The sequence below is a fragment of the Cebus imitator genome, unplaced genomic scaffold (genome assembly GCF_001604975.1).
Source record: "Cebus imitator isolate Cc_AM_T3 unplaced genomic scaffold, Cebus_imitator-1.0 Scaffold708, whole genome shotgun sequence".
NCBI lineage: Eukaryota > Metazoa > Chordata > Mammalia > Primates > Cebidae > Cebus > Cebus imitator.
Window position 1 is genome coordinate 252,085 of NW_016108023.1, and position 10,261 is coordinate 262,345.

Sequence of the window (10,261 nt, forward strand, 5' to 3'; positions counted from 1 at the left end):
CTTTGACCACTGCCAATTTACTGGGCTTGGAGGAACTGCCATCAATAAGCCATGTGTGGTCTGGGTCCAGAACAGGAAGCAGAGAAGCATGGCGATATGGGTGATGTTACATGGAGTCAGAGTTCAGGGTTTGTATAGGGTATTAAATGTCAGGCTGGATCAAGAGCAATGGTTACTGTGGGGGTTTCAATAAAGAGTGAATAAAGCTGGAGATAGCAAAGGGCTAAAAGTAAGTGTGTGAGGTGTGAAGAGGAAACTAAACTTTGGAGGTTGTAAGTCGGCCATATCCTGTTATTTTGATCAGGAAGACAGCTGCTGCTATGAGTAGACATTAGGGTCAGCCCAGGACTGAGTGGTTAAATTGTTTGGATAAAAAGGCTAGAGGCCTTGGAATTCTGATGGTACAGCCTTTTATTTCTGCCGTGTGGAAAGAGAAGGGTTGAGTTGGGGAGTGCTAAAGTACGAGCAGTCTCTAAGGCCATTTTTAGAAAATAGAAGGAAGAATAGTGGAAGGATTTTTGTTGTATGGGGTCAGTTAAGTTTCTTTTTCTAAGTTCATAAAGTGGTTTGGTTAGGGGGGCAAAACCTGGTATCCAGACGTAAAAGTATCCTATACTGCCTAGGAAGGAGATAAGCTGTTGTTTAGTGGATGGGGTTTGGGTTTGGGAAATTAAATGGATACCTATCTTCATGATCCCCTTAAAACCTAAGGTTTTTAGAACCAGTGGAGAAGTTTGTTTACTAAAATTATAAAGAAGTTACATGTTAAAATGGAGAATTAGAGAATAAAAGAGCTGAACATCCTAACATGTTCATTCTTTGAAGAGAAAACTTGGGGTTCACTACAACACACTGAAGCAACAGTATTTTTTGAGAGCAAGCCCCAGAGCAAATATGCAAAAGACTCAGAAACAAGTCTTGGGCTGACAGCGTGGCTCTTTGGGCTCACGAACTAGTGAAGTATAGGAAAACCAAACTCAAAGATTTAAAGTACACCCACTTAAAGAAAGGTTTTGAGGGACCTGTGAGGGATAAGGTAACAATAACCTTAGGTTCTCAAGTGCAATGAGCAAAGGCATGTCCTTACTACAGGGAGGAAGGACTGGGAAGAGGTAACATTTCTGATCAACATGTTCACTTTTGGATTTGTCCATCAACAGATAAAGGCATGTTGAAATAGAAGTGCCTGTGAGACTACAATAAAAACAGTAGTAAGAGAATTATTATCCCACTTCTTTCCAGTGTACTATTTTTACTGCACTTGAGTCGAAATTTTCATTATCAGCAGGGCACAACGGCTCCTACCTCTAATCCCAGCACTTTGGGAGGCTGAGGCGGGTGGATCACTTGAGGTCAGGAGTTTGAGACCAGACCAGCCAATTTCTGTGTACCAAAAATACAAAAAATTATCTGGGCATGGTGATTTGTGTCTGTAGTCCCAGTTACCTGGGAGGCTGAGAGGCAAACGAATGACATGAACCCAGGAGGGGGAGGTTGCAGTGAGCCAAGACGGCACTATTGCATTCCAACCTGGGCAAGAGTGAGACTCATCTCAAAAAATAAAAATAAAATTATGATTATCATTGATGCACAGAGATGTATGCCTGGCTCTGCCAGGGTGGGCTGTGTCTCCAGGATCTATGATGAGACCACCAAGCAATGTTGACCCAATCCTGGAAGCACTCTGTCCCCCCTACATCTCCATCCACTCCCCTCTAGGGTCAAGAGCCTGAGAGGAGCACTGGGGCCACAGAAAAACTTGCTGGATGTCACCCCTGCCCCAGACACCAGCTCTGCACTCTGCAACCTTGGGGGCCAGGGAAGGAATCGTCCTCCCCAGGCTCAAGGGTGTCTGCTCTCACTGACCTCTACTGGCTCCCAAAGCATGCTCCAGTCTTCGCTGAGGAGCTACCCCACCTCTTTACCTCCACTGCTGTCCCAGTTGTTCTGTTGCTCAATAAGGCTCTTTGTCTTGCTCATCCTCCACCTGTCCACATACCTCATTCTTCCTGGACACTGGATAACTTGGGACCCATCAAATGTCAAGACTGAAACAGCCATAACACAAAAACGACTGACATATTCCCCTTGCTCGCCACATTGCAGACAGTAAGGAATGAATACCTACAGTACTTTAGGAAGCCAAGACCTTAATGCTCCCTGAGCCGGGACTGTGAGTCCCCATTTGAGGCCTGTAGTTCTTGGCATCTCCAAGCTTCTGGGTGCTATTGTGTTTCCCAGAGCAAGCTGTAGAAGCTGCAGCAGCCAGTGTGTGTGACTGCACAGTGGTCAGATCGCATGCTTGCTCACAGCCCCCCTCACTGCTCCATGCCTGATTTGCCTACGGCAGGTGTGGAATCCAGGCTGGTAGCATAAGCCAAACACAGCCTGCCACACCAAGTGGGCAGAACAAGCCCAGTGGGCCAATAAAAACTCAGCCATAATGGTTTCTGGTAAGAGAAGCACTACCTAAAGATCCTGTAAATACGACATTAAAGTGCCCGTCTGTGACAGTGGGCCTTTATGTGGGGAACCATTCTTGACCAGGTCAAAGGCAGACGAAAGACTCGGTGTCTGCAAAGAACTTGATCTGCCACCGCTGGCTTTAAGTAAGATGGAGAAATGGGACCTCTAGGCAAAGAATGCATATGGCTTCCAGAAGCTGAGAACAGCCCTCAGCTGCCAGTCAGCAAGGAAACAGGCCTCAGTCCTATAGCCACAAGGATCTGAATGTCTGCCAATAATGTGGACAAGCAAAGAAACTAAGACCCTACCCTACAGCTTCCACACACAAAAAATTGTCTTTCTGAGAGAGAGTCTGGACTTCTGACCTAAAGAACTGTGAGGTAAGTTCTATAAGCAAAGGAAGAGGGGAGGAGGGGAAAAAAATTGGAAAAAAAGGACAATCCTGATAAAGCAGGAAAAATTAAACTCCCTAATTAACACGAACACTTGTTTCTTCTATGATTTCAACTAATGTCCATACTCCCAGGCAACCATAAGTATCATATGCTTTTTGTACTTGATTTTGTGATGCTACTCCATCACTGTGCCCACAGAAATGGTGTGCATAACATGTATGAAAGAAGCAAATGTTTATTTACTGGAGGGTCAGAGGAAGTATAGGTGGTACTCCTAGAGATCTTAAGATAGTGCCAAAATCATAGGCAAATTCCAAACTCCACTAACCACAAGGGGGAAAACACACATTAGGAAACAAGAATTCACTATTTGTGGAATAAAAAAAGAGAATTCACTGTTTATTTGTGCCAAAACCATGAGCAAAATTCAAACCCAACTATTAACCACAACAAGGAAAAAAAAACACATTAGGAAACAAGAATTTACTGCTTATTTGTGCAAAGAAGAAAAAGATATGCTGCTACTGCAATTTAGTCACTGCTATGTTTGGTGGCCAGCCTCTTGTCTCTCTCTTCAGCAATAGTAAGTCGGATGCCTTTTCCCCTGGGCAGGGAAATCCAAGGTTTATTGCCCTGCAATTGAAAAGGAGATAAAATAAGTACAGAAAGAAAGGGAGAAGAGAAAAACATCCCACCAAAACACACATACATTGTACTTTCCTTTATATTAACAGGCAGCTAATACAAAGAAAACCACCAAAAAAAATTTAAAACAAACTAAAATTTTCCTTATACATGTTTCCTGAGAGGTTATCTGCCTCTCTCAGTCCCTCCTCCTCCCCACTGTTGAGCTGTTAAATACAGATGATCTGCTTCTATTTTATGTGAGGCAACCAGCCAACAAGTTTTTCATGGCATCTTTAAAGGAACAGCCACTAATCTCAGGTTCTCAGTTTTGAAGTGGAGAACTGTCAGCTCCCCTTCATTAGCTTTACAGAACTTTAAGCTTAAACATGTATTTACTCACTTCACTGATGTCCTGATTTCAAAGGTATAAAACTGAGGTGTTATAATTCAGTACTGAGAAAAGAAATGGGCTGACTATACAACTCCATGTTCACTGATGAGGAGTATGATGGAGTCTCTGAGGGGTTAGCAGACTCACAAAAGTAAGGGGGCATGGCACAACCAGACTGGAGCCAATGACCTTAATCTAGCCCATACCAGTGGTATAACCCTGCAAAATTTGCAAGGCTGTGTTTAAATTAATTTGTTGCATAACAGTGCTGGCATCTCACATGCAGACCACCTCAAGAGGCAGGCACAAGGCTCTAGATCTAATCCTGTTTCTGTTCCGAGACTCTAAATTAGAGAGCTTGCTGCATTCTGTGAATCTTAACACAGGAGGAAGAAAAGAACAAACATCAGTAATTGATGCAGGTCTTTATGCTTTCTAGGGTGAGTGTTCTTAAAAAGAAGTAAAGAGAGTTTAAGTCTTACACTGCCAATGACAAAAATGTTGGAAATCCTTGTGGCAAAGCTGTTGCCAATGGCATCCTTCACATGCACCACATCAAAAGAACCAGGATGTCTTTCCTTGCTGGTGATCACACCAATACGGCCGAGGTTGGCTCCACCAATCACCATACACATATTACCTAGAGGAAAAGGAAAACAAACACGAGAGGAATCATTTTAAAACCAGGCAGGGGCCTGCTGTCTTTAAAACCAATTAACACGGATGGGCTCACCAGGAAAAAAAAAAAAGGAGCATCATTCCAAAATTGTAATTTCAAAAACTTTTGTCACTGTAAATAAACGCTATTTGGGAATCAGATTGCAGTCAGCATTTTAAGGCAAGTCCCTAAGGCTTTTTCAAATCATAAGCTTATCGTGCACTGTCGAACAATTAAATATAATTTTGGGGTGGACAAGGATGGCAGGGAAGAGCACTGGGTAGGTGGAATGGCCAAGAGGGAGGGAGAATTGGAGAAATTCAGGCTATCAGAGAGACACTAGACAATAACAAAAGGCCTTTAACTAGACAGCTAGCTAATCCAATCTTTGGATGGGGAATCTTCCAATGCGCTGAGGCTGAGGGCTGTGTGGTGGCCCCTCGAAGAATACAATTTTTACAGATATCTGGTGTTACAGGTATCTAGTGTTACTTTTGGAAGACATAACTGTCTATTATATAGGGAACAGGCCACCTTGTTAAGATTCACCTATCACAGAGTAAGCATGTTTTAAGATAAATTTTCCCTTAAACCATTGCTAATAAAGACTCAGCCAAAAGTCCTCTTTTTTATGTGACGACACACCACCAAAGCCAGAGAAGAAAGCCCTGTCTTAAAGCCAAAAAAACAAAATACAAACTTGTAACCTAGCCTAAAAGAGTTGAAATTATAACCTATAAGTCAAGGGCACAAACATATTACACTTATTAATATCTCGAAAACTGACAGGAAAGAGAGGTAACCAACTCAATCTGAAGGTCTTAAAGATGAGGCTCCAGGATTCAAGAAAATTACAATTATCTTTTTTTATTTTTATTTTTTTTGTAACGGAGTCTCACTCTGTCACCAAGGATGGAGTGCTGTGGTACTATCTCTGCAACCTCCACTTCCTAGGTTCAAGCAATTCTCCTGCCTCAGCCTCTCAAGCAGCTGAAATTACAGACATGCACCACCAACACCCCACTAATTTTTTTGTATTTTTAGTAGAGATGGGGTTTCAGTTTCACTACATTGACCGGCTAGTACCAAACTCCTGACCTTGTGGTATGCCTGCATTAGCCTCCCAAAGTGCTGGGATTAAAGGTTTGAGCTTCTGCGCCTGGCCTAGTTACAATGATTTTTAAGGTAAAAATTGCCCAGTATGACAAGGATCAAATAGATTTCTGCAGTTTAACCACAAATATATTAGTTGATCCAAAACACAAATTTTTAACAGAAATCCAGGGCCAGCTGGATATATGTGTTTTGACACGGTAGGAGGCCACAGGAATTAAAAGGCATTAGCAACTGTACTGAAAGTCAACAAAATGATTTGAAAGTAATTTTTTGTGTAAGTCCTGGTATTACATTTATTGCAGATGGTATGGATGACACTAACGTACAGGTAAGTCACAAGAAAATACCCATAGCTCCGTATCTGAAAGATAAGAAAAATCACATAAATGGGGCAAGATTTTGTTTCTTGGGTCAGTGTGCTTGGCCAATCCTTTAGTGTCCTGGTGGCAACCATTGAGGAAACAGTTAAGTGAGCAGCACCCAACATCCACAGTTACAAAAAACTTTTGTATACTATGCTTTAGTGTAGACTTAAGGAAGATCTGGATAAAAACAAAATAAAGGGCTTGATCTAGCTGGCAAGCAGAAGATGATCCTAGAAAAAAGTGGTAAGACGAAATGTCAATGAAAACTTAATGTTTTTTGCTCAAGACAAATACACAACCTCCTGTAAAAGAAAATCTGTACATGAGGGGCAAGAGTAGCAGAAATGCCTTGCAATGCTTATGTCAATTAAAAGATGTATAAAGGTTTTTTAGTTCATTTTCCAGACTCCTTATGTGGGAACACCATGGACGTAGTATGCACAGGGAAAAAACAAAGCTAAGATATTTATGGTAAAATTCAAATTGTTAGTGACACTTTCTTCAGTTCACTTGTTTCTCACTGCTTCTAAAAGTGAAGAAAGGTTGGGGGGAGACAGCATGGGGAGAAATGTCAGATATAGGTGAAGGGGAGGAAGGCAGCAAATCACGCTGCCATGTGTGTACCTATGTAACAATCTTGCATATTCTTCACATGTACCCCAAAACCTAAAATGCAATAAAAAAAAAAAGAAGTGAAGAAAGGCTGTAATTTGATGAAAACACTGATTTTTTCAAAGTGTGTTATGTTCCTATAAAAAGCCCCTGACATTTAGAATGATACCCACACTACAGCACATTAGTAAATGTAGGTTGAAAGCAGAGACCCTTCACAAGAATCACTATTTTATAATTCCTGAATGTGTCAGCTCTATTCTTTATGTTTGACTATCAGACACTTCAGGAAAACAGACTGAGTAGAATCTAATGTTAACTTTTGTTGTGAGACTCTCTTATTGACGGCCTCGCAGAGATAATGGAATAGAAATTAAAGCCCCGGGTTTAGTCTCTGGGTGAAAACTCTAACAGGAGCTGCTTCCCACTCTTAGCTGGACCCTAAAGGCAAAAACCTCACAAACACATGAGCCCAAAACAATCATGTCTTCCTAATAACTTCAAATCTGTAATTCACACTGTCTGGATAAATGTACACCACCTGAGAAGGCCAGGCAGAATCATCTTTACCACATACTGATCTTACTAATAGTACTTTACATATACTGTCTGGCATGGAAGCAACTCAGACTCCATGATCAGGAAGACTACCTTCAACATAGCATCAAACTGAATGCAGTACTACTGCCTTGAAAGGGTGTACAAGGACAAAAGCAAAAACAAAACAGAACAAAACTAATGTAAATCAACAAGACGCCCACCTTTGCAGAGTGGCCTGCTAGATTAAAAAAAAAATCAATCAAATAATGAAAAACGTGTTTACCAAAATTAAGAATGGAAAGGAATCTTTTTTGGGGGGTAGGGAGGCAAACAAGTTTCCCTCTTGTTGCCTAGGCTGGAGCACAATGGGCTCAATCTCGGTTCACTGAATCCTCCATCTCTTGGATTCAAGTGATTCTCCTGCCTCAGCCTCCCAAGTAACTGAAATTATAGGCATATGCCACCATGCCCGGCTACTTTTCGGGTATTTAGTAGAGATGGGGTTTCACCATGTTGACCAGGCTGGTCTTCAACTCCCGACCTCGGGTGATCCACTTGCCTCAGCCTCCCAAAGTGCTGGGATTACAAGTGTAAGGCACCACACCTGGCAGGAATGGGTTTAAAGAAACATGTCTACACTTGATTGAAAAGAAAATAAGAAAAACAGAAAGTGCTGGAAAGAACTGTTCATGATGCACAAAAGGATGAAAAACAGAGAAGACTGGATGAGTGGGGTCTACTGTGAGAAGCTCTAATGCAAGCTAAATGTAAGTCGTAAAAACTGAGGTGACAGGAAGGTCAGGGACAAAGCAGTATGTGAAAACATTATTTCCTACTGCAGTGGATCATAGCTAGGCAGGTGGTGTATATCTGTAATTCCAGCTACCTAGGACGCTGAGGAAGGAGAATTGCTTGAACCCAGGGGGCAGAGGTTGTAATGAGCCAAGATTACACCACTGCACTCCAGCTCAGGCGACAGAGCAATACTGTATCTCCAAAAAAAAAAAACAGAACCATGGAAGACACACAAAGTAAAATGAGAAATAATTCAAAACACTGTCTTATTTTTTTTTTGTCTCTACAAAAAATAAACTGAGACCAGTTTCAGATCTAAGGACACACACAGGCTGAAAGTGGCAGGCTAAAGCTGATGTTCCAGGTAAATGGTAACCGAAGAGAACAGGGCTAACTTGGGTCAAACAAAATAGACTGTAAGTCAAAAACTTTCACATAACACAAGGCAGCTCAAAAATGGTAATGTTACAAAAGAAGAAAGACCTCAAACCAACAACCTAACCACTTCACGAAGAACTAAAAATGAACAGAATAAACCCAATGTTACCAGAAGGAAGAAAATTGAAGAAAGACTGGAGCAGGACAGGTGTGGTGGCTCATGCCTGTAATCCCAGCACTTTGGGAGGCCAAGGTGGGCAGATCTCAAGGTCAGGAGTTTGAGCCCAGGCTAGCCAACTGGTGAACCACATCTCTACTAAAAATACAAACAGCTGGGTGTGGTGGTGGTGCCTGTAATCCCAACTACTCGGGAGACTGAGGCAGGAGAACAGCTTGAACCTGGGAGGCAGAGGTTGCAGTGAGCAGTGACTATGCCACTGTACTCCATCCTGGGTGACAGAGCAAAACTCCGTATCAAAAAAAACAAAGGACAGAACATCCAAAACGGCCGAATATGAACAGCTCTGGAGCGCAGTTCCCAGCAAGAACAACGCACAGAAAAAGTGATCACCACATCTCCAAACAAGTTTTCACTGCCCACAGACCAGGAGATTTCCAGCACAGCTGTTTCAGCCAGTGCCTCAGGCTGGCGCACAGAAATCCACACAAATCTGGGCGGCCATTCCAGCTGGTGCCTGCAACGCCTGGGAGACAGAGCTGCCCATTCAACTGAAAGGGAGGGGGCTTGAGACAGGAAGCCAGGTGATATGGCTCAGAGGTTAGTACCCCCACAAAACAAGCAATCTGAAATGCTCTGGATTGAGACTTTTAGGGCAAGCACAGCCGGACCTGGGAGGGTCTAGCTCGTGTAGGGAAGGGCATAAGCCAATACTGAGGCAGTTGTAACTGTACCTCTATAAACAACACCTCAAGGAAGGTCACACAGTGGCTGGACAGAGCCAGCCGCAGCTCAGCAATGCCTCTGCTGGCAGACTGTGACTAGACTATCTCTGTGCTGAGCAAGGCATCCATGAAAAAAGGCAGTAGCAGGTCAGGGACTTATAAATAAAGCCTGATCTTCCTAGGACAGAGAACCTGGAAAGACGCAGTTAGGAGTTCTGCTGCAGCAGACTAAACGTACCTGCCCGGCAGCTCTGCACAGAACAATGGAGCTCCCAGCACAGCACAAGAGCTCCTATGCTGGACAAACTGTCTCCTCAAACAGCTCCCGGACAGACTGTCTCCTCAAATAGCTCCCTGACCCCCATACACCCAAAAGGACACCTCATAAAGGAGAGCTCAGTCTGGTATCTGGCAGGTACCCTTCTGGGACAAAGAAAAGAGAAGGAGAAAACAGCAGCAACCCTTATTGTTCTGCAGCCCCCGCAGGTGATCCCCAGGCAAGCAGGGTTTGGAGCGGACCTCCAGCAATCCTAAAGCAGAGGGGCCTGACTGTTTAAAGGAAAAATAAGAAACAGAAATAAATAGCTTCAACATCTACAAAAAGGACATCCACTCAGAGACCCAATCTGAAAGTCACTAACCACAAAGACCACAGGTAGACAAAGCCACACAGATGGAAGAAACCAGTGCAAAAAGGATGAAAACACCAAAAACAAGAACGCCTCTCCTCCACCAAGAGATCACAACTCCTCACCAGCAAGGGAACAAAGCTGGACGGAGAATGAGTCTGATCAACTGACAGAAACAGGCTTCAGAAGGTGGGTAATAACAAACTTCTTAGTGCTAAAAGAACATGCGCTAACCCAATGCAAAGACACTAAGAACCTTGAAAAAAGGTTTGATGAAATGCTAACAAGAATAAATAGCTCAGAGAATATAAACGACTTGATGGGGCTGAAAAACAGCACAAGAACTTTGTGAAGCATACACAAGTTTCAATAGCCAAACTGACCAA

The 10,261-nt window shown here is 42.9% G+C and overlaps 1 protein-coding gene across 2 annotated transcripts in view; it reads right to left on the reverse strand.

Moving 5' to 3' along the window:
• Nucleotides 1-3,232: 3,232 nt before the first annotated feature.
• The window catches only part of RPS4Y1 (ribosomal protein S4 Y-linked 1), a 31,159-nt gene continuing 24,130 nt past the window's right edge, over nucleotides 3,233-10,261 (reverse strand). For both annotated transcript variants that reach the window (XM_017518859.2, XM_017518857.2), the window contains 2 exons: nucleotides 4,362-4,519; nucleotides 3,233-3,494 (listed from right to left, as the gene is read on the reverse strand). In XM_017518859.2, the coding sequence (XP_017374348.1) occupies nucleotides 3,393-3,494; nucleotides 4,362-4,519 (260 nt within the window). In that variant the 3' untranslated portion in view covers nucleotides 3,233-3,392. The remainder of the gene's footprint in view (nucleotides 3,495-4,361; nucleotides 4,520-10,261) is intronic.